The 24,235-nt window shown below is 42.2% G+C and overlaps 1 protein-coding gene across 2 annotated transcripts in view; it reads left to right on the top strand.

Moving 5' to 3' along the window:
- ROS1 (ROS proto-oncogene 1, receptor tyrosine kinase) overlaps positions 1-24,235 on the top strand; it is a 125,425-nt gene that overhangs the window by 5,594 nt on the left and 95,596 nt on the right. For both annotated transcript variants that reach the window (XM_066247903.1, XM_066247904.1), the window contains exons 2-5: positions 1,397-1,441; positions 4,983-5,042; positions 7,477-7,503; positions 19,550-19,610. In XM_066247903.1, coding sequence (XP_066104000.1) covers positions 1,397-1,441; positions 4,983-5,042; positions 7,477-7,503; positions 19,550-19,610 — 193 coding nt within the window. The remainder of the gene's footprint in view (positions 1-1,396; positions 1,442-4,982; positions 5,043-7,476; positions 7,504-19,549; positions 19,611-24,235) is intronic.

Here is a 24,235-nt window from a genome sequence, read left to right as displayed (position 1 = left end):
AACACATGGTTGCACAATTCATTTAAAGAATATAGTTCTTAGTCTCTAAATATTCATTATCTAAAAACAAAAACATATTAAGTACCCTTTTTTACACATTTAAAATGGTTAGGGAATGGTGATTAGAGGAGTCTTTGTTCACACATCAAATGAGAGAAAAAATAGGCAACATTTATTCTTTTGTTTCTGCATCTGATTACTTCTCCAGCAAACCCTTCCATGCTAGGCCCTGGGCAGCACTTCCAAGGCCCTGGGCAGCACTTCCAAGGGCCAGAGCCTCCCTAGGTAGCAGCCATCTTGAATTAATGGATTTATTCCTTCAGTATACATTTATTGAACACCTACTATCCCTAAAGCACTGTTCTAGGTACAGGGGATAGAGTGAAAGGAAAAATGGATGGTCCTTACATGGAAGACAGAGAGAATGCTCAATAAACTTAGCGAGGAACATCTTTTTTCCTCCCTCTGAAAAGCACGGGATGTTCAAAAGGCCATGACAGATGCTCCTCCCCCGCAGCCCCCTTGGGTTTTCCATCACCTTCTGGAATGTATCTTGCTTATAATGCTGAGTCAGCCAGGGACAGATGATGTGCTCCTTGCTGGATTAATCACTTCTCCGACTCAGTGGTTCAAATTCAGCAATTTTTAAGGGGAGTTCCTGAGCAGTATGAACTAGATAAATTCACTTAGTTTTCCTCTGCTCATAATTTTAAGTCAATCAGTGAGACAAGTTGACAATTAGATCATATATATCTTTATATTGCTATTCAAGTACACATCTGATTATCACAGGTCCAGTATTGCCATCCTCTGTGAGGCCTTCTGTTTATGAAGGGCTCATTCAAATAAGAAACAGGGGAAGAATGAGAAATTTATAGATTTTTTTCCCATTTTAGTTCCTATTTTATTTTTTCTTCCTGCACAAAAAATTTCTAAAACTTCTGAAAACATAAGAAATAAACAGAGTCATCTGATGTTTTGTTCTATGTAAAATTCTGAATTTTTTTTTCTCTGTTCTTATAAGAAAACTCTGAACATAGTTTATGTTTAATCCAAGAATCCTTTGACTTGAGTCACTGACTCATTAGTCAAAGGCTTATTTAATATTATGTGAGACTCTCTCTATTGTCCTTAACCACAATTTACAGCCACACCCCCATTTCATCTTTATCATTTCTGCAAAATTCTTAGACATTACGTCTTATCATTTGCACTGGCATTTTGTCTGATTTCATGACTGATTTCATGAGTTTAAGACATTTGCATCCTTGCTTTACAGTTAAAAAACACTGAGGATGCAGCACTATTCCAGGAAGCTTTTTTGAAAAAAGGTGTGGTGGTTATTACTGAACACAATATTGAGAGCTGGTGTTTATTACCTCCGTCTTCATTGCAGGGCAAGCAGCTAGACAGTGGCACGCCTTATAATCTGAGCAAACCGGTAAGTAATTGCTTCTATTGTTAAGAATTACACAGTGTTTGCATTGATTAAAAAGAAAAAGGAACAATGGTCAGGTTTTATTACAATAAGAACAATTTCCAAATAAAATCTTATTTATTTGTTCCTGCTAGAGAAAGGACAATCAAAGGTAGTTAAAGTCTGAATTAAAGAATATTGAAAAATAAAGTCAGGAAATAGTGTGTTAAAGTGGAAAGAGTACAAGACCAATCCAAGTCTATGATTTTGATTCTACATATCTGCGTGGCTTTGGGTAAATTACTTAATATTTCTGAGACATAATTTTATTTCATGTTATCTGAGAGGGTTGGGTTAAATAGTCTCCAGACTTCATCTAACAATTACATTTATGGGTTTATTACTCTTCTGCACCCATGTCCATTTATTCAGCAAGCATTTAGTGACTCAAAATAGAAGTAGGTACCAGGCACTGTGTGCCAAGCAGTAGAGACTTAAGAATGAATAAAATAGGGTCTCTATTTTAAAATACTCTCAAGGTTGTAAGAGAGACAGATACATATTTAAAACCATCACCAGACAACATGATGAGAGCCAGAATAGTGGTATGGGTGAGGAACAACAACAACAAAACACACGAGAGGAAAAGCACCTCATTTGCCTGCATGACTTTTGAACTAACACTAGAAAGATAAAGAGTTTTTTAGAAGGACTAAAGGGGATAGGGTATACCAGTCAGAACAAGCCCTGACTTGTCAGGAAGGTAAGAGTACTTCAGCTTACTTGGAGAATGGGGTGTGTGTGTGGAGGATGAAAGGTAGAAAACAACATTGCCAAATAGGAGGGGACAGGTCAGGGAGAGCTGAGCTCTATATACACAAAATTTTAAGTATGAGAGGATGTGATTAGATGTTTGTTTATTTATTTATTAGGAAGCAAGAGAGAGACAGACAGACAAGGACAGACAGACAGGAAAGAAGAGAGATGAGAAGCATCAACTCATAGTTGTAGTACCTTTCAACTCATAGTTGCAGCACGTTAGTTGTTCATTTATTGCTTTCTCTTATGTGACTTGACCCCGAGGGTCTCCAGCTGAGCCAGTGACCCTTTGCTCAAGCCCGTGACCTTGGGTTCAAGCCAGCAACCTTTGGGCTCAAGTTGGTGAGGCCACAATCAAGATGGATGAACCTGCGCTCAAACCAGTGATCTCAGGGTTTTAAACCTGGGTCCTCAGCGTCCCAGGCTCTATCTACTGCACCACTGCCTGGCCAAGCAAGGTTTGGATTTTAAAAGAATCATGTTGGCAAGTAGTGGTGGGCACAGAAGAAAAGTAGGAGCAGTGAGTGAGTGAGGAACCCAGATAAATTTTAGTTAATCAAGAGGTGTGAGCCAATAGGACTAGATGATGGATTGTCCCCAAGGAGGTGGGGAATGAGAAAAAGAGAGGACACCTAGTTTCTGGCTCAAGCAGTTCAGATAATTGTAGTGTATTAATGAAAAAGACAGGATAAAAAACAAATTGGAGGATTGAACATGAAGAATTTGATGTTTCATCTGCTGCATTTGCAGTGATTGTAGGGACTTAAATGAAGATGTCTCAGGAGGAATTGCAAATCTGGGTCTGGACCTCAGGAGGGAGCCTTAGCTGAAGTTCAGATTTGGGGATACCAACGCCTAGGGTGGTTGAAGTTGAGCTAGTACATGCAGACTAAAATTGAAGGGATGGGGAAAGCTATTTCATGCAAATGGAAATGGGGAAAAAAAAGCTGGGGTAGCAATCATCATATCTGGCAAAATAGACTTTAAAACAAAGGCTATATAAAAGACAAAATAACATGACAGTACATAATGACAAAGGGAGCAATCCAATATGAGGATATAACCCTTGTACACATTTATACACCCAATGTAGGAGCACCAAAGTATGTAAAGCAAATCTTGATGGACAGAAAGGAAGAGACTGACAGTACTGCAGTCAGAGTAGGGGGTTTAACACCCCATTGACATCAATGGGTAGATTTTCCAGACAGAAACTCAACAAGAAAGCAGCGGCCTTAAATGACACACTAGCAGATGGGTTTGATAGCTTTAGAGCATTTAACTCCAAACAACAGAATATACATTCTTTTCAAGTGCACATGGAACATTTCTAGGACAGACCACATGTTAGGACACAAAATAATTCTCAGTAAATTTAAGAAGTTGAAATCATGTCAAGCATCTTCTCTGACAGTAATGGAATGAAACTAGAAATTAATCACAAGAAAAAAGCTGAAAAACACTAAAACATGAAAACTGAATTACATGTTACTAAGCAATGACTGGATTAACAATATGATCAAGAAAGAAATCAAAAGATACCTTGAAACAAATGAAAATGAGAACATAACAACCAAAAATCTATGAGACACGGTGAACGTTGTCCTAAGAGGGAAATTCATAGAATTCCAGACCTATCTCAGGAAACAAGAAAAAATCTCAGGTAAACAATCTAGCCTTATACTTAAAGGAACTAGAAAAAGAACAACAAACAAAGCCACAGTGAGTAGAGGGATGGAAATAATAAAGACTAGAGCAGAAATAAACAAAATGAAATCTAAAAAGAAAAATACAAAAGATCAGTGAAACCAAGAGCTTCTTTTTTGAAAAGATCAACTAAATGGATAAATCTTTAACCAGACTCATCAAGGAAAAAAGAGAGAGGACCCCAATAAAATCAGAAATGAAAGAGAAGTAACAACTGACACCACAGAAATACAAAAGATTATAGGAAAATATCATGCCAACAAATTGGTGAACGTGGAAGAAATGGATACATTCCTAGAAGCACACAATCTCCCCATACTGAGGTAGTGGATGAGCTCACTTGGGGAGAACTTGAAGAACGAGAAAAGAAAGAGTTGAGGTTAGGATACAAACTCAAAAGGAATGTGGAGAGGGAAGAGTAACTGAGAGGAAGGAGAAGGGAGGGGATCCAGGTGTCACTGTGGCCTGTGGACAGAATGTCTACACAATCACAGGCACAGCTGTCAAGTGAAGTAAGGGGAGATGGGCTGAATCTGTCCATAGGAGGCCACAGCAGCGCTGGGAGAAGGTTTCAGGGCCTCTGTGGGGTGAAAACCAGCCAGTGGGTAGCAGACCTCTGAAACTGTCCACCTATTTGAGTTTTGGTATGCTGCCTTCCGCTTGAGTTTCAGCTTTGAGTTTTGCTTGTCACGTGAGGACAAGCATGATGGCCCCATGATGTCCTCGACTTTACCTGCTGCCAGCCACCTAATGGACGTTGTGCTACCTGAAGTTTGGGTGCTCTCTGAGCTCTTGACCCACCCACCCCAAGTGGAACTTCATTCAGCACCCTTCCCTGTCAGTGACCACACCAAACCCTGCTGTCTGTAGCTAGGGCAGCTCTTCTTAAAACCCCTACCTGATTCCTTTGATGCCACAGATTCCTAGCTAGATTTCTATTTCTAAAACACCTTTTGTTACAATGTTTCATTTTCAGGTGACCTAAAAAAAAAAAAGTCACTCTTGTTCAGTCACCATTGTTTCTTATGGTCTCTTACAGTGCATCCAAGGATGTCATTTCTGGAACTCAATAGATCAGGAAAACTGTGCTTTAAAGTGTGTAAGTGTTAACTATGTTTCTGCTAATGTTCCCTCAAGAGAAAAGTTGTCTACAAGGAATTTCCATTGCTTTTCAAATAGTTGGCCTGACTCAAAAGGAAAAAGATGATAGCTTGAGTAATACATAGTGATAGGAAGAAATGGAGATCAGCATCACTAATACAACTGGAGACCAAAGGAGGTTAACACGAATCATGAAACCCCGAGATACCTAATGCTGCCACCTAGAAAGTCCTTTTAGTGGGATGTTAAGTATTTCTTAATTTCCCAGTCTTATGCTTTTCAAACTTTAATATACACTTAACTGGGGATCTTGTTAAAATGCAGGTTTTGGCCCTGGCTGGTTGGCTCAGCGGTAGAGCGTCGGCCTGGCATGCGGGGGACCCGGGTTCAATTCCCGGCCAGGGCACATAGGAGAAGCGCCCATTTGCTTCTCCACCCCCCCCCTTCCTCTCTGTCTCTCTCTTCCCCTCCCGCAGCGAGGCTCCATTGGAGCAAAGATGGCCCGGGCGCTGGGAATGGCTCCTTGGCCTCTGCCCCAGGCGCTAGAGTGGCTCTGGTAGCAACACAGTGATGCCCCGGAGAGGCAGAGCATCGCCCCCTGGTGGGCAGAGCGTCGCCCCTGGTGGGCGTGCCGGGTGGATCCCGGTTGGGCGCATGCGGGAGTCTGTCTGACTGTCTCTCCCCGTTTCTAGCTTCAGAAAAATACAAAACAACAACAACAAAACGCAGGTTTTGATTGGGTAGGTCTTGGGCGGTAGGTCTTGAATGGGCCCTGAGATTTCACACTGATAACGAGCTCCCGGGCGAGGCAGTGCTGGTGGGCTCGGGGCGCCTCTTGGGATAGCAGAACCCTAGGTCATGTTCAGAGTTTCTATTTAGGGAACACGGTAGCAATCTAATCCAGAGGTCATGAGCACCTAAATTTATTTCTCTTTCTGTAGGAAATACATCCCCCAGTACTCTATTTTTTGTTTATCTAGGCTTTGACACTTAGTGTGTGACTTAGTTTAAAGTACTTAACCCTTAGTACTTTACTTTCCTCATCATTAAATTAGGGTAATAATTGGATCTCCTTCCTAAGGTTAGTGCCTAATATACTGTCTTTACTCAATCTCATGACTAGAAATTGTAACTTAAAAGAAGACTGTAGTACCCGTTGTTCAGGTCAGAGATTAATTCAGTAAGCCACAGTAATGTTGGGTAATATCATTTTCTATTAACTACTCATATTGTAGCATTAAGATTTAAGAGAGGACCTTGGTCTCTCCTTTAGTTCTCACAGCTTTTCTTGTAGAGTGTGTCCTTGCTGGTCTTTGTGACAGGACTTACTCTCACCCACTCTCATGCTTGTGGCCATGCGTTTCATAAAACAGAAGTTCCCAAAAGTGGGGCAGGAGCTATCTGGACCCTGGAACTATTCTATACTTTTTTTTTTCTTTGCTTTTTTTTATGTAAAAGGAGGGGAGATAGTGAGACAGACTCTTGCATGCACCCTGACCAGGATCCACCCAGCAACCTCGTCTGGGACTGATGCTCTAGTATCAAGCTATTTTTAGCACCTGAGGCTGATGCTTGGACCAACCAAGCTATGCTCAATGCTTGGGGCGATACAAATCAACCAAGTCACTGGCTGTGAGAGGGAAAGAGAGAGAGAAGGGGGAGAGGAAGGGGGAGATAAACAGATGGTCACTTTACCTATGTGCCCTGACTGGGAATCAAACCCAGGACATCCATACACTGGGCTGATGCTCTATCTAATGAGCCACCAGCCAGGGCCTATTATACACTTTTAACATTTTTACCTCTCTTTGGCAACACTTTTTTACAAATTGCGATTTAGAACATAGTTTATCGAGTTATGTATTTCGTCCCAAAATGTAAGCCCATCAGGACCGGACTCTGTCTGTCCTGTTCACTCTGCGTTCTGCACTGAACACAGCGAGGGTAGGTATCAGGTGCTCAGACAACACTGGATGAGTGGATAGAAGGGAGTTGCCAGAAACAGTCCGGAAAGAAGAATGGCCGCTAGCCTCGTCAGTTCGGGCAGAGGAGCCTGCCGGCTTGTTTTCCCTGGAGCTATTGGAGGTTTTCAATCAGATTCTGTCTTTCCCTGGGCATCTGTCAACACCCGTCTTTCTCTAACCTGGTCCCTCACAGATTGCCTCGTACTTGACTGGGACTCTCTGGCAGGCATCATGCTCACCATTTTTCCAGGAATGCAAAGGACATGATTTTTGCAGCTGTTCCTGCGGTGGCCTGTCTGGACAGAAGGCCCAGCTCTGGGCTCCCTTGCTTTTGGCTGATTTTTGATTGGTTGTTTGCCAATGATGGGATAAGAAACTAATTGCAAAGAAATGTGTAGCTAAGTGTCATTAAAATTATTTACAGCTTTAAAGATTTCAAATAGTTTCTCTTTCTTTTTTTCTATGTAGAATGATACCTATGCCACAGTTTCTGAGGTAAGTTGACAATCCTTATAAAAGTTGTCATCCAACTCCATGTCTTTATCTTTTGTTAAAAAGCTGGTAAATTAACCATGAAGAAACCTGAGTCATTCTCAGTGCAGAGACATTCTCTGGGTATAGAAATGACTGTGTAATTCCATTTTTGACTCAAATATGTGCTGTGTTTTATACAGCTGTGTGCATATATATAATGTACATATAAAGGTATATAGAGGTGTATATATATCCACACATTCACATATATGCACATATATTGCTCTAATCTGGTATAAAATGTCCTCATTCCCGAAGCCTGGTGGGAGAGGATGGCAGGGAGAGGCAGGTGCAGATGTAGAGATGCTCTTATCTCTGCTAATTTTATTTTCTTCCCCATAAAGCGAGTGCTCTACCATGAAATACAACACATTAAAAAAAGAACACTTTAGGCCCTGGTTGGTTGGCTCAGTGGTAGAGCATCGGCCTGGCGTGCAGGAGTCCCGGGTTCGATTCCCGGCCAGGGCACACAGGAGAAGTACTCATCTGCTTCTCCACCCCCTTCCTTCCTCTCTGTCTCTCTCTTCCCCTCCCACAGCCAGGGCTCCATTGGAGCAAAGTCGGCCTGGGCACTGAGGATGGCTCTGTGGCCTCTGCCTCAGGAGCTAGAATAGCTCTGGTCGCAACAGAGCAACGCCCCAGATGGGCAGAGCATCGCCCCCTGGTGGGCGTGCTGGGTGGATCCCGGTCGGGTGCATGCGGGAGTCTGTCTGACTGCCTTCCTGTTTCCAACTTCAGAAAAATACAAAAACAAAACAAAACAAAACAAAAAAGAACACTTTAGCTGCAGTTTTCCTTATTCAACAAACTCTTTTGACAACATTTTGAAACATAGCTTTCTTTTTACTTTCTATGCTAATGAGGGACTTAGTGCTCACTCTGGCTGCCCAGGCCTGTTCTCACTCCCACCCCCACCCCCTGCCAGGTCCCCTCCCCCACCAGCTCCCTCCCCTGCACTTGATCCTCTCCACTTCTTCAGAAAGACCTTAGGACTTTGATTCTCTCCTACTCAATCTTCTTGAACTTAACCTGTTCTTCAGAATTCCTCTTAGATTATTTGACAATAGGTATTTATGACTACATTATTTCTCAGTTGAAAATGTATGTTGTATTCTTTTCAAATGATCTTAAAACCAGAGAACAGAACTAACTTATCTTGCCTAAGGAAGGAGTACAAATGATCATTCATTAGTAAAATAGAAAAATTCCTGTAAGGTATTTTTCCCCGCCGAGAAGGAAGGAACAGGGCTTGGAGCCATGAAGTGTGGAATTACAAAAGGCTTTATTCAGTACAGAGCGTTCCTTGGACGAGATTCGGCCTGGAAGATGGAGGTCAGGAAAATTGCACACGGAGAGATTGCGTGGGTAAATTTAAAAAGGGGTCCGTCTAGGGAAGTCGGGCTAATATGACGTAGTGAAATCTCACTGGCTGACAGTCAGTCACTTTTTTTCCAAGGACTCCTAGGAAGTTTCTTTTGGCGCACTTGGCTGTGGGTAGTCGTAGCCAAAGGTCGCAGGCCTAGGTTCCCCACGTGACCATCCCTCATTATCCACCAACCTTACATTCCGATCTTTTTGTGTTAATAAGGGGTGCCGCTTATTCATCTGGCTACTTCCTGCTGAATAGGGGCATTGCGGGGAAGGGGAGATCGGAAGGTGGTAGTTTTGAGGGGTGTCAGGAGGAACATCTGTTTGGCCATGAGTTGAGAAACTTCGCTGGTGCGGTTCTGTAAGAATTTTTTTTTTTTAAAAAAGAGAGGCAAATAGGAGTTATATGCTGATAATTAGAAGATTTAGGTAGGATAGGGGCAGCCCAGGTAAGAATAGGTGGCTGCTATTAGGAGTTAAGCAGGTTGCAAGAGGAGAGATTTTTGCTTAATTTTTTCTTGCAGACAGTTCAGATTAAAGCTTCTTTTATCAGGCCAGTCTTACTGAATAGCATTGCTCCTTGCTTCAGCTCACTCTGGTGGCAGGTTCCTGGTGGGAGGGACAGGAGCAACAGGAGGGTCTGCATGGCCCAATTTTTTGGTGAGCCACAGACGAGTAAGGCCCAGTGGTTCTGACTCCCAACAACCCTGTATGGGAGCAAGTTTGAGGCGAGAGACATGATACCAAGGTGTTTGCCCTAAGAACTTAGCTGCAGTAGGAGTAGTCAGTATTACCGTATGGGGTCCCGTCCATCTGGGCTGTAGGGAGCCAGGTTGGAGCTCCCTTAGAAGAACGCTGTCTCCTGGTTGGAGGGGGACCGCTGGCTGTGTTTCATCTGGACCCCCTATGGTAGTAAGGGTCCGGTCCGTGTGTTCCCTGAGAAGATGGCGAAGTAAAGACAGAAAGGGGAGGTACGTGGCAAGAGGAGGGGGGTTGACAGGTAAGCTGTGATTGATTAGGAATGGTCTACCATAAACCAGCTCAAAGGGGCTAAGTCCAGTGGGGTTTCGTGGGGTTGCCCTGATTCTGGTGAGTGCCAGGGGGAGATGGTTTGGCCAGGAGAGCCTGGTCTTGATGGAAAGTTTAGTTAGCTGACTCTTCAGGATGCCATGGGCCCTCTCCACCTTACCCGATGATTGAGGGTGATAGGGTATGTGGAGCTTCCAGGTGATGTTGAGTGAGGTGGCAACCTGCTGGACTATTTGGGCAGTGAAGGCCGGGCTGTTGTCTGACTGGATGGTAGTCGGCAGTCCAAACCGCGGGATGATGTTTTCAACGAGAATGGAGGCAACGGTGTCTGCTGTCTCTTGAGAAGTTGGAAAGGTGTCAACAAAAGTTAAGAGATAACGGAGTTTTTTGTGAGGGGGCATATGAGTGAAGTCAATCTGCCAATCCTGGCCTGGCACGTGCCCCCTCAGCTGATGAGTAGGGAAACGAGGGCAGAGTCCCCCTTGTGTAGAGGCTTTGGAACAGACAGCACATGCTGCATGTACCTTTTCGATAGTCTGCTGGAGGCCTGGGAAGAGAAAGAGTGGTTGTAAGAACTGATAGAGAGCTTTTGGCCCTATGTGTAAGGAACAGTGGATATCAGACAGGAGAGTTTCAGCCTGTTCTTTTGGTAAGGCAAGTCTATCTCCGAGAAATATCCATCCCTGGTTGCACACGTCTCCACCCTTTTTGAGGAGGGTCTGTCTTTCCTCAGGAGTGTAGGAAGGTTTCAAGGAGGTGGAGAGAAACATGAGAGGAGAGGGGGAGGCTCCCAGGGCGAGGTTTCGAGCTGTCGCGTGGGCCCGAGCATTTCCCAAGGCCACCAGGTCCTGAGAGGTTTGATGGCCCCTACAATGTACCACAGCCACCTCAGTGGGAAGCTGTAATGCCTGCAAAAGTTTAGAAATGAGGGTAGCATTGATTATGGGGGAGCCCCTGGTAGTGAGGAAGCCCCTTTCCTTCCAGAGGGCAGAGTGGCTGTGGGTAATAAGAAAAGCATATTTAGAGTCAGTATATATAGTTACGCGTTTTCCCTGGGCCAGAGTGAGTGCCCGCATGAGAGCAATCAGCTCTGCTTTCTGGGAGGTGGTGCCCTCTGGCAGCTGTTGAGCTTCTAGGGTGGAGGAGGTGGTGACCACCACGTAGGCTGCCCATCATCATCTGTCAGGTCCCTGTACAGAGCTCCCATCTACAAAGAGTATTAGATCTGGATCTTTTAAAGGAGAATCTGATAATCTATCTCGAGGCCTATTGAGGAAATCTATTAGTTCCGTACAAGAGTGGGTGGGTTCCGGAAGTGTCGCTGGAGCTGGCAGTAGAGTGGCAGGGTTGAGTCTGGGAGAGGGTAAAAGAGTGACTGAAGGGTTTTTGATGAACAGGAGGTGAAATTCTTGTAGGCGGGAAGGACTTAACAGAGAAAGAGATTTGTGTGAAAGGAGGTCAGTGAGCCTGTGGGAGGAGAAGACAGTTATGGGTTGGGAAAAGGTGAGCTTAGTAGCCTCCTTGGTGAGTTCAGCTGCTGTGTCCAGTGCCCGGAGGCAGGGCTGTCAGCCTTTGACGGTGGTGTCCAGTTGTTTAGAGAGGTATGCCATGGGGCAGTATGTAGGCCCCACAGGTTGCGTTAACACGCCAACAGCATTACTGTGCTTTTCATCAGTGAAAAGATGGAAGGGGCGTCTGGAGTCGGGTAAAGCGAGAGGGAGAGAGGAGATGGTAAAGAAGGCATCCTTGAGATCTAGGACCATGAAGTGAGTGGATTAGGGACTACTGGATGGAGGGCAACTACTGACTGATTGATTAGGCGTAAGTCTTGAACGAGGTGATAAGCTCCTGAAGGTTTTCGAACAGGAAGGATGGGAGTATTGCAGGGAGAGTCTGTGGGGATGAGTAAGCCTTGGTTTAAGAGGCGGGTAATTATGGGTTTAAGGCCCTGGCGGTGACTTGCTGAAATAGGGAATTGGGGCCTAGATGGAAATTGGGAGGGATTCTTTAAGCGGATGTGTACAGGTGGGTGGTGGGTTGCCACCACAGGGGTAGAAGTGTCCCAGACCTGAGGGTTGACAACATCGGGTGGAATAGGAGGTGTGACTGGGTTAGGGTGATCTGTGGTAGTGGGAGGGTCTTTAGTCAGGAGTGGTAGGAGTAGGTGGGAAGATGCTGTCAGCTGGATAGTGGCCCCGAGACTGTGTAGAATGTCCCGACCCAGGAGGGGTACAGGGCACGATGGCATGACTAAGAATGAGTGTGAAAAGGGGATTCTGTCCAAACTGCATGTCAGAGGTGGTTTGCGAAGAGGAGAAGAAAGGGTCCCATCCACTCCCATAACCAAGACCTGTGAGGGAACTAGAAGTCCAGAGTATGAAGGCAAAACAGAGAAGGTAGCCCCCGTGTCCACAAGAAATGATATGGACTTACCCACTACCTGTAGCATCACCCGTGGCTCAGAGAGAGCAATGAGGGTCTCCGAGTCCGGGCCGCATCAGTCGTCTGCGAGGCCTAGGAATTCAAATGATGGCCCCACCTGGCTGGCTTGGCCTCCCATCTGAGCGGCCTGTCCTCCACGTCGAGACGTCGAGGATGAGCCTGCTGCCAAAAGGGGACAATCACTCCGCCAGTGACCGGGCTGCTTGCAGTTAGTCAGGGCTTAGTGGGCAGCCTCGGGCAGGGGCACTGCCAGGACCAATGACCCTCCTTGCCACACTTAAAGCAAGCTCCTGGTGGAAATCCTCTTGGCGGCCCGGACTTAGGTCGAGCACCCTCTGTGCCTTGCCGTTGTTGCTCTGTCGGCCTTAGGGCTGCCACAAAAACCTGGGTTTGGAGTGATACTTTCTGCTGCATGCGGGCCCAGCATCAGCCTCGGCCTGTTCCTCTCGACTGTTAAAAACCTTAAATGCCATGCTCATCTGGTCTCGGATAAGGATCTGGGGGCCCTCTTCTGCCTTTTTAAGTTTCCTCCGAATGTCTGGGGCCGATTGGGAAATAAAGTGAGTGGCTAATACAGTGGCCCCGGCATTGGAGGTAGGGTCTAAACGAGTGTGGGGGACCATAGCATCAGTGAGGAGATTTAAGAAGAGAGCCGGATTTTCCTCAGGTCCTTGAGTAATTTCCCTTAATTTGTCATAGTTAACTACCTTTTGTGCTGCATCCTGCATGCCAGCTACAAGACATTCAATCATTTGGTCTCGTCGTCTCCTACCTGTTTGTTCCACCTGTTAATTCCAGTTGGGGTCCATGTCAGGGACCACCTCTGGGCCCACTGGCATTTGAGGGTTTGAGGCGTGGACCTTATCTGCATGAGCTCACGCCCTGTCCAGATTCAGTCCCGTTCATCGGGGGTAAGGGTAGAAGACATAATAACATAGAGATCATGCCAAGTGAGGTCATATGCCTGAGTGAGATATTGGTATTCCTTGGTATAGTTGGTAGGATTAGAAGAATACGAGCCCAAACACTTTTCAATTACAGACAGATCAGAGAGGGAGAAAGGCACATGAACCCAAACAACTCCTTCTGCTCCGGCCACCTCGCAGAGAGGGCATAGGAGGTTGGCTTCCTCTTGTGGCCTGGAGTGAGATCTGGTGTGAGCACTGACTGGAGAGGGGAGAGAGAGAGCATCATTTGCAGGTGGGGAAGCAGGATCTAGTGAAGAGGGGGGAGGAGTCTGATAGGACCGAGGGAGCCGAGGGAGTCTTGCAGGAGGGGAAGAGAGTTCCTCGGGGGAATCGGAAAAGAAGGAGAGATCTGGAGCAGAGGGTTTAGCTGAGGTTTCTCTGGCCAAGAGGACGTGCGTTGTAGAGCAACCAGCACAGAGTTTAGGTCGAGAACGCAGATGCCAAAACCCCTGAATATAAGGGATTTCTGACCACTTTCCAGCCTCCTGGCAATAATTCCATAAATCAGTAAGGATGTTAAAATCAAAAGTCCCTTCCTGAGGCCACCTGGTCTGGTTATCCAGCGGGTATTGTGGCCAGGCTATGCTACAGAAGAAGATTAGTTTCTCCTTTTTCAGGGATGGATCAATGTTTGAGAGATTCCAGATAAGGTACCCCAGGGGTGTTTTAGAGTCAGGTTTGGATCCCTTTGCCCCCATGGTCACCCTCAGTTCTCAGAGTGGTCAGATTTGAGTATTAGCATCCTAAATCTCAAGGTCTGGCCACGAACAAAAAAGGTAAAGTGGATATGCTCTGGACGTCTCCAAAGTAAATGCACTTGGACAGAAAAGAAGTCCCCGACGCAGCTGTGGTTTTGGACAGGGATTCTCAGAGGAAAAAACTGAGGTGGGGGGAGGCTGGAGGTGGGGAACTTATCACACTGTGCGCTGAAGTGGGTGGAAGGTCGGAGATCCTGGTTCTTTCTCGGAGGGAAGGGGAGAGGAGCAGTCCTTGCAGACTTCTGACTCCTCCCGGGTTTCAGCACCAAAATGTAAGGTATTTTTCCCCACCGAGAAGGAAGGAACAGGGCTCGGAGCCACGAAGTGTGGAATAACAAAAGGCTTTATTCAGTACAGAGCATTCCTCGGACGAGATTCACTGGCCTGGAAGATGGAGGTCAGGAAAATCGCACACGGAGAGACCGCATGGGTAAAAGGAGTCCCTCTAGGGAAGTCGGGCTAATATGACGTAGTAAAATCTCACTGGCTGACAGTCAGTTGCTTTTTTTCCAAGGACTCCTAGGAAGTTTCTTTTGGTGCGCTTGGCTGTGGGCGGTCCTAGCCAAAGTTCGAGGGCCTAGGTTCCCCACGTGACCATCCCTCATTATCCACCAACCTTACAATCCCCTTTTAATAAAAAATTAAATTAAAACAAAAAATGTAAATTGGAACATTTCCTCAACAGTCTATGATTATTCAGTACCTGAGTCATTTTTCCTTAGGAGTGGATGGTGGTGAGGTTGGCTAAGAAGAGAGAAAACAGAGGGGAAAAACTGACCCATATGTAAATAGAAAATTAAAGGTCTTTCCTAATTGCAGTAAAAATACAAAAACAAAATAAAACCTGCCTGAGAACACTCTGATGTGATAAAAGCAAAGTTAGCCAAAAAACTACCACCACCACCAACTACCACCACCAACAACAACAAAATAAAACCTGCCTGAGAACACTCTGATGTGATAAAAGCAAAGTTAGCCAAAAACTACCACCACCACCAAAACAGTCCCAGGAGATTTGTGTGCAGAAACCCGGGGAGATTCAGTCTCTCAGCAATGAAGCAGCCCAGAATTGGATTGCTAATGTGGTAGTTCCTCTTCCTCATGCTGCCCAGTTGTCTGGCCTTATATAATGTAAATTGTTTCTCTTAGTGTTCTAAAGTATAATTATTCTATTCTTTTCTATTTGTACTTTGCTATTTAACACTTCAAAATGTTATACTTTCTGCAAGATTGAGCAGTAGTAATACATGCTCTATAGAGACGGAGACAGAGATATATTTTCAGTTTAGCTGCTCTCACCTTTGGGAAATCAAACTCTTCAACCAGTCATGCTTTCCCCTAAGATGCTTGGAAATTTTGCCTATGTTCCTTGAAGGAAATAATCTTAGAAGCGATAGCCTCGCAAACTATAACTTGGAGAATGGTGTTAGCAAGTGAGATGATTTATCTCACTGATAATATAAAACAGAGATTATACTGTTTCTAAAAGTCCTTTTATGGCTTCTCATTATTTGAGAAAAATGACAAACCGAATATTTGCGGGCTCCCCTGCCTCACCCTGTCCCCTCTCTCTTAGTCTCTGTGCTTTGCCACACTGGCCTTTCCTCTCGGTTGAGTGTATGGTTCCTCCCTCAAGGCGCTGTCCTTGCCCAGGTCTTGGCAAGCCCACCCCTTCTGTTCCCTTGGCTCTTGCCGGCCATGAGGTTCACCTCTGCATGGTTCTTCCTGATCTCCCAAACTACAGTACGTCTCCTTCCTGCCTAGTCATGCCTCATGCCCTTGACTAGTTTTATCTTCTATATAGCACTTTTCACAATCTGGATGTATTTCATTTTTAAATTTGTTCCTCTGCTATTGACTACTCCCTTCTAAGAGAGTGTAAAGTTCATGAGTGCAGAGAACTTACCCATCTGGGGCATTGCCATATCCTTAGAGCCTAAGATGGTGCTTGTCACTTAAAAGGCATCAATATTTTTTGCATAAATGAATGCATTTTTTAGGAAACAAAGCCACAATTCATATGCAGAGGCTGCACGAGGGGCACCCCAGGAGGGTGGTGGGCGTGTCCTCCTTGTATGACAGTGTAAGAAAAACCACTGGCGGTATGTTTCTGTCTGGGGGACACAGGAGGGCAGCCAGAGGGACGACAGTGAAAGTGGTCTTGCCACTATGATAGAAATGAGAGTATGGATGGGAACAGAGACAGCAGGCTGCTGGAGCCCTGGGGAAGTGTGAACTTGGCTTCTGCAGTGGGAATGGCAGCTCAGCACCCTGGAACGTACAGGGGCTTTTATAGCTTGGATTCTGTGAATTCCTTACATTTCACAACCTATAGATTCTCTCCAGGCAGTGCAAGTTTGAGAAACACTGGATAACTTCGTTAAAGTCCAAAATTATTTAGATTGGAGAAAGAAAGAGAGAGAGAGAGTGGAGAACTTGAATGTTGCTAAAAGAGTTGATCTCAAAAAAAAGAAATGGTAATTATGCAACAGGATGAATGTATTAGGTAATACTCTGGTGGTCATCCCATTACAATATATAAATGTGTCAAGTCACCATGTTGTACACCTTAAACTTGCACAATGTTATATGTCACTTATACCTCCCTAAAGATGGAAAAAATACAAGCTTCATAAAAAGTAAATAAAATAAAACATTTCAGTGCTTAGAGCGGTCAGAATCTTGTTACCTCTTTTCTCCTGGAAAAATAAGCCCCTTCCCCCCAATAGTCAGTAGTAGCTATACTATTTCCAAATAAACATCCTTCCATCTCCTTTTTTCTTCCTCTGTTCTCTGTCTTGAAAAACAATCCTATGTTACAGGATCATTTTGCTGCCACTGGGTATATTTATTCTCTGCAGTTAATAAACATGTTGACTGTATTTTACTAAGAAAATATGTGAAAAATATATTAAACCCTTAAGTTAAATAATCCTCAGCCCAAATTGAGATGTTTAAATTAATCTTTAACTAAGCAAACCTGGCTTATCAGGCTCCACTTCCTCTGAGTGCACGGATCAAACATTGGCAACTAGTATTTGCAAATCACAGCCCTCCACCCGGGATGTTTCAGGCAAATGTGCCGTGCCATAGTTTCCACTATTACCATGAGAAAAAAATAACGTGTTCTCCTAGGTATTACAAGTTGAATAAGAACAGGAAGATTGATCATGATTGTGTCGTTGTTTTACAATGTGTGTCTTTTCTCCAATTATTTTTTTCTTTTTCTGTAGCTAATGTTATTGTATCTGTTAAGAGTTGCAGGAAATTTGTGTCCCAGTCATTAAAATGTTTACTTTGGTTTTGGTAAATGAGATAAAATGTTAATCATCATTACCTTTCTGTACATCTTAAAATTTAACGTTGGTATTAAGACCTCCATTGAAATGGTCTATTACTATAAAGATTATAGTCAGTTTTTAATTTTACAAGGAAGGCATGGATGTATGAAGTAAATAGGTGTGATATTTGTAGGCTAGAGTTTTAGGTTTACCAAAACTCTCACTGAGGTGACAAACTTCAAGGCATGTTGAGCTCACAGTTTTTTCAAACTGTGGGGTGTGACCCTCTAGAGCAGTGGTTCGCAAACTTTCTGAAGTTGGGGCACATTTAAAATCCTACAACTTATTGTGGGCACACAATATACAAATTTCTGGGAAATATGTTATAATTAAGTCAAATATTAAAGAAAATAAATATAAAGTCCAAGCATGCTTTTATGGTAATTAAATAAAATTAATATGACAAAATTAAATTTATTTTGACATTAAAAAACATTTTTATGTTACATTTTTTGAGTTATGCTTTTTAGAATTTGTAAAAAAATGAGGGGTTAAAAAATAAAACGACAAAAAGTTATCTTTTTATATATATAGATAAATTCTTAGTAAGATTTAGTAAATTCAGCAGGTCCCGGCACAAATGTGTTTTTTATTCTTGTGTTTATGAGAAACATGAGCCTGATGTGTCCTAGCGATTTCTTCAATGTTTGGGCATATATTTGAAAGGCAAACTCTCATTTCGTCATCAATACATTGAAGAATTCCTCTCTTTTTACTCTTAATTGTGTTGAGGGTAGAAAATCCTCATTCACATAAATAGGATGTTGAAAATTGTAGTAAAATGTTCAAAGCTTTTTTAGATATTGCCACATATTCTTCTTTTATAGAAATCCAAAAGGTTTCAAGAGAATATTCCTTATGTTTAATCATCAATCCAAAACCCCCACCATACATATCATCTTAACTTTACACCAAATAAAAGATAGAAGAAACTTGCCTCCAGTCTTTCCGTGGAACATGAGGGGTAGTGTAAACAATCCAGCACCACAGCTTAACAGCCTTTTGCAACCTAATCAGGCAAGTGAGGTGGGGGATTGGGCAGACTGTCAGCTTACAGCCAATTTCCCACACCTCTGTCCCCCAAAAATCTAAATTCCAAAAACCTTGTTTTTTTTGGTGCCCAACAGGCACATATTTCTCTGGAATACCATAGGGCGCACCTGGAAATCTTCTAGGGCACACCAGTGCACCCTGGTACACACTTTGAGAACCACTGCACTAGAGGGTCATGAGAGTAGTACAGTTATAGAGTCCCAATAAGCAAATAAAATAGAATAGAATAGGTTGTTGCATAATGGCTACAGGATTTCTTTTTGGGATGAAGCTGTTCTAAAATTAGATGGTAGTTATTACAAAATTCTATGAAATACTGCCTGACCAGGCGGTGGTGCAGTGGATAGAGCGTTGGACTGGGATGCAGAAGGACCCAGATTTGAGACCCTGAGGTTGCCAGCTTGAGTGCAGGCTCATCTGGCTTGAGCAAAAGCTCACCAGCTTGGACCCAAGGTCACTGGCTCGAGCAAGGGGTTACTCAGTCTGCTGAAGGCCCGTGGTCAAGGCACATATGAGAAAGCAATCAATAAAAACAACTAAGGTGCCGCAAGGAAAAACTGATGATTGATGCTTCTCATGTCTCTCCGTTCCTGTCTGTCTGTCCCTGTCTATCTCTCTCTCTGACTCTCTGTCTGTCCCTGTAAAAAAATAAAATAAAATAAAAATTCCATGAAATACTAAAAAACACTGAACTGTATACTTTTAGATGGGTAGATTTTATGATACTTGAAATATATCTCAATAAAACTGTTGAAAAGGGAAAAGAAACAAATAACTGCTTCGAGAATATGTTTCCCCCCAACATCTATGTGTGTACTGAGTTGCTTCACTAAATGTATTTTGAAATTTTTTTGACATGATCAAAAACGTTTGAAAGGTGCTGTTCTAATCTCATTGGCAAATGGGAACCTTAAGTACAACTGTTGCAATAATTGATATACAGGTATAATTATGTATAAAGCATTTCGATTTCAAAATTTAGTTGAAGCCTACCAGCCAAAGCAGTAAAAAACCTGCACTCACTGGCGTGCTCCCTTGTCTCCCGTAGCGAGAATCGTGTGAGGTCGGCTGCAGCAGCTCTGAGGGAGCCTACGAGGAGGAAGTCCTAGGTAAGTGGACACTGCAGCTTTGCTGAAAATAACCCACACCACTCTAGAAGCCTATGCTTGTGTAAGGATAATGTACCACCTCTCGAAATATGTAGACTTCTATATCTCAGTATGATCTATGTCTCTATCATTCAATAATTTCAAATGTAGAAGCCGTTTTGATAGGGACTCAGTGTGACTCTTCTTTCAGAGCAAAATAGAGGAAACATAGCTCATGAGTGATGTTTAGAACTTGAGGTTTTGCTCTCAGTTCAGTTGATACAGTCGTTGCTGCCGAGAGAGACAAACGTGAAGAAGCTGACTTGGTGTCAGGAAATACCACTGTTTTAATGAACTAAGAATATAGGAATTTTTAAATTTAATGTTCATTTAATTATTCAACTAGCAGTTATTCAAAAAAGTACCTGCCATAAGTATGACTCCTTACAAGACTCTGGAAAATTGCAGAATGTATAGAAGCTAAGCTTCTCAGCATCAGGTTTTGAGTAAGTAAGGAACTTGGGCGTATCTATCTCTACCTCCCTCTGCCTGATTTCAGAGCAGGTGGGTCTGTCTAAGATGACCTTGTTCTAGAGCAGGGGTCCCCAAACTACGGCCCTCTGAAGCCATTTATCCACCCCCGCCACACTTCCGGAAGGGGCACCTCTTTCATTAGTTGTCAGTGAGACGTCGCAAAGTGCGTCATCGCTCACGTACAGTACTACTTCCGGTGACGCAGGATGCACACATCACGGCCCTGGAAGCGCGTCATATCACTTGTTATGGCTAGCAGTGACAAATATGGAACCGGACACTGACCATCTCATTAGCCAAAAGCAGGCCCATAGTTCCCATTGAAATACTGGTCAGTTTGTTGATTTAAATTTACTTGTTCTTTATTTTAAATATTGTATTTGTTCCCGTTTTGTTTTTTTACTTTAAAATAAGATATGTGCAGTGTGCATAGGGATTTGTTCATAGTTTTTTTATAGTCCGGCCCTCCAATGGTCTGAGGGACAGTGAACTGGCCCCCTGTGTAAAAAGTTTGGGGACCCCTGCTCTAGAGTGTTAGTTCTCTAGTGGTTTCTGAAGAACCTATGCTTTGATAGGTCATAGCCTGGATGTTGGTAGTTATCTTTTCCAGAATTTCCCAAGGGCTCCTTCCACTGAGAGATAGTTCCTTCCAGACTGGAAAGCAATGAGTTCTTCCTTACATTGTTGCAATTGGAAAGAGGATCTCCCCTTGCTGTCCTGATTTGCTTCTGACATATATTGATAGTATGCCACTAAAGACCCTCTCTCTTTGACATTTCTGTGGAAAGTTAGTGATATACATTTTTCCCCTCAGTGTATTTGAGAGTGAGCTGTGGAAAAAATTATATTCTGTGATTTCCAAACTGTTTACCAAGGTGCCCAAGGGCATCACATCTAAGTCTCAGGGAGGCATGGGGCATTATAAATATTGAGGGAAACGCAAAAAGAGTCAACACGTGTTAGACCACTGCTGGAACTACAGCTAGAGGTAGTTCATGGGGAAAACAATGAGTATACTACATTTCTTTCTAAGATACCATAACTTTGTGACACAGGGCTTTTTAGTTATTGCTGTGATAAAAAGCAAATACAGTATAACCTCAGCGTGGGACAGGAAATGAGGATGGTAGTACCCAGTCTGATTGCAATATTGGAGATATTATGCAATGTCTAAAAAACACACAGATCTCATTAGTTTGAAATTATTTGTATTAAAGAATGAAAAAAAATATTATTTTTCTTTAAATTTGTATGTGTTTTTTTCAAAAATATACTGAGTTGATAAAGCATGCATACTTAATTTATAATGATAAATGGAACTGTTAGGTAATTCTTTTTAATGCAGAGAACCCTGAAAAAATTACCAAGAAACTAAAGATTTCAGAACTGAGAAAGTTTGGGAAACTTCCATTTCCCAATTTTGGTTTACGTCCTTTTCTTATACTCTGAAACTATGCTACCATTATACAACTTGGTTAGAATACAAGTGTAATTTGTGCTTTATTTTTAATTTGTCACTGACTTTGGATCAGTGTCTGTGCACCACTGACAAAGAAGATGTACCCAGTCTACATAAAGGCATTTGTGCTTACAGACCGTATCTTTAGTTTGTTATAATGAATATCTTTGCCCACACACCTAACATCTTGTTTGTCTCTAACACAAGACCCAGTTACCTGTGGGTCTAATACATTACTCTATTTGAGATATTCTCCATGCCCCATTATACATGGCAGGAATGATAATAGCTAATACTATATTGAAATACAAATAGCTATTATTTAGTAGGCATTTATGAGTCAGATGTTGTTCTAAGTAATTTATAGGTATTAGCTCTTTTTGTCCTCAGAGATATAAATATTATCATCATCCTCATTTTACAGATGAGAAAAATGAGGCACAAAGTGTAAATACTTGCTTGGGGCTGCTTGGGACTGAGAGCTGGAGAAGGATGTAATTTGAATTGCAACTCAGCCATCTCATTCCAGAGCCTTTTCTTATCCACTCTGCTATGTACTGTATTAAAAGTAGTATATAGTAGCTCAGTGTAGCTTCTCTTTCTCTTTGATTCACTTTTGTCTTGATATTTTAGCATAAGCCTATTTTACCTCTGTTTTTCTTTATGCATCACCATGGCTTTGAAACATATCTCTCCTTTTTTTAGCTAGGAAATATACATTTATGTGCATTTACAAAACTCTGGTCCCTTCTGCCCAGTTCTAACTGACATCTTTTCTGATGCTTCATGGCTTTTCTTCCTTACTCTGCTAACAACTCATCATTGGACTCTTCCTCAAGGTATACCACAGCGTACTCCAATCCCTGCTATTAAGCATTTCACAGCATAAAAGGTAAAAAGTGGACCCGTGCTTTGCTTGCATAGTTATAATAGCCAAAAATGAACCATTAAGTAGAAGAACAAACAGAGAAAGATTGTGCTAAGTTTCACTGTGGGCTAGACTCTCAGATTTCAGTGGCTTCATTTATTTGTGGTCAGAGGGTATTCCAGTATTATGGACTTTAATTGGTCCAGATTCAGTATCTATAGTGATTAGAATTGTGCCAGTTATAACCAAAAAAAGTGAGGTAATGAGAGTTTTATTTAACTATTTTAAGATGCTTACAAAATTTCAGCATATTTTTTCAACCAGAGTATTGATTCTTTTTCTATAAATGAGAGCTTATTCTCTAAATTCAGTTCTGCTTTTCCCACTTCTATTTGACATAATACTGGCAGTCCTAGCCAGAGCAATTAGGTAAGAAACAGGCATCTAAATGTGATGGATGTAATGAAGACACCCTAATTTGAAAGGAGAAAGTAAAATTATATTTGCAGATTATATGATCTTATATGTAGAAAACCCTAAAATACCACAAAAGAGCTCTTGTACAACTTGAACAAAATATTCAAAGTCAACATCTGAAAATAAAATTGCATTTATCTTACATAATAATAAACAACCTTAAAAGGAAATTAAAAACTTAACTTCATTGACAATAGCATCAAAAAGAATAAAATACTTAAGAATTATCCAAGAAGGTGAACAACTTGTAAAAATTACAAAACATTTCTAGAACAAATTAAGTTTAAATAAATGGAAAGCATCTCATATTTATGTATTGAAAGACAGCATTGTTAAGATGCCAATACTAACAAAACAATCTGTTGGTTTAATGTAATCTCTACCAAAATTCTAAAGACGTTTTTGCAGAGATAGGAAGACCAATCCTAAAATTCATATGGAATCTCAAGGGACTACAAAGTGAAGAACAAAGCTAGAGCACTCACATTTCTTGATTTCAAACTCACTATAAAGTGACAGTAATCAAAACGTGTGGCATTGGCATAAAAGCAGACATATAGGCCAATGGAGTAGAATAAAAAGTCTGGAAATAAAACCTTACATATATGGTTAAATAATTTTTGACAAGGCTACCAAGACAGTGTATAGGGAAAAGACAGTCTTTTCAACAAATGGTGCTAGAAAAACTGGGTATCTATATGCAAAAGAATGAAGTAAGACCCTTACATGACATCTTTGATAAAAATTAACTGAAAATGAATCTACGACCTAAATGTAAGACTTAATACCATAACACTGTTAGAAGAAAACATAGGGCAAAACTTTACAATAGTGGACTTCACAATGATTTCTTGGATATGACACAAAGGCACAGGCATCAAAAGAAAAAATAGACAAATTGACCTTAATGAAAATTAAAACTTTTTGTGCCAAGAAAGACACTATCAACATTATAAAAAACTAAAACAAAACAAAACAACAACAACAACAAAAGAACAAACAGAATGGGAGACAATATTTGTTAAAGATAAGTCTGACAAGTGATTAGTATCCAAAAATATATAAAGAACTCCTAAAACTCAACAACAGCAACACTCCCCCAAACAATCTAATTTAAAAATAGGCAAAGAACTTACATAGACACTTTCAACAGAAAATATGAAAGTGGCCAATAAGCACATGAAAAGATGCTCAACATTCCTAATGATTAGGGAAATGCAAATCTAAACAACAACAAAATACCACTTCACACACATTAGGATGGCTACTCTTTTTTTTAAACTAATTTTAATGGGGTGACATTGATAA

The sequence above is a fragment of the Saccopteryx bilineata genome, chromosome 12 (assembly GCF_036850765.1).
Source record: "Saccopteryx bilineata isolate mSacBil1 chromosome 12, mSacBil1_pri_phased_curated, whole genome shotgun sequence".
In the NCBI taxonomy this organism is placed as follows: Eukaryota; Metazoa; Chordata; class Mammalia; order Chiroptera; family Emballonuridae; genus Saccopteryx; species Saccopteryx bilineata.
This window is presented reverse-complemented; position numbering and strand designations above follow the sequence as displayed.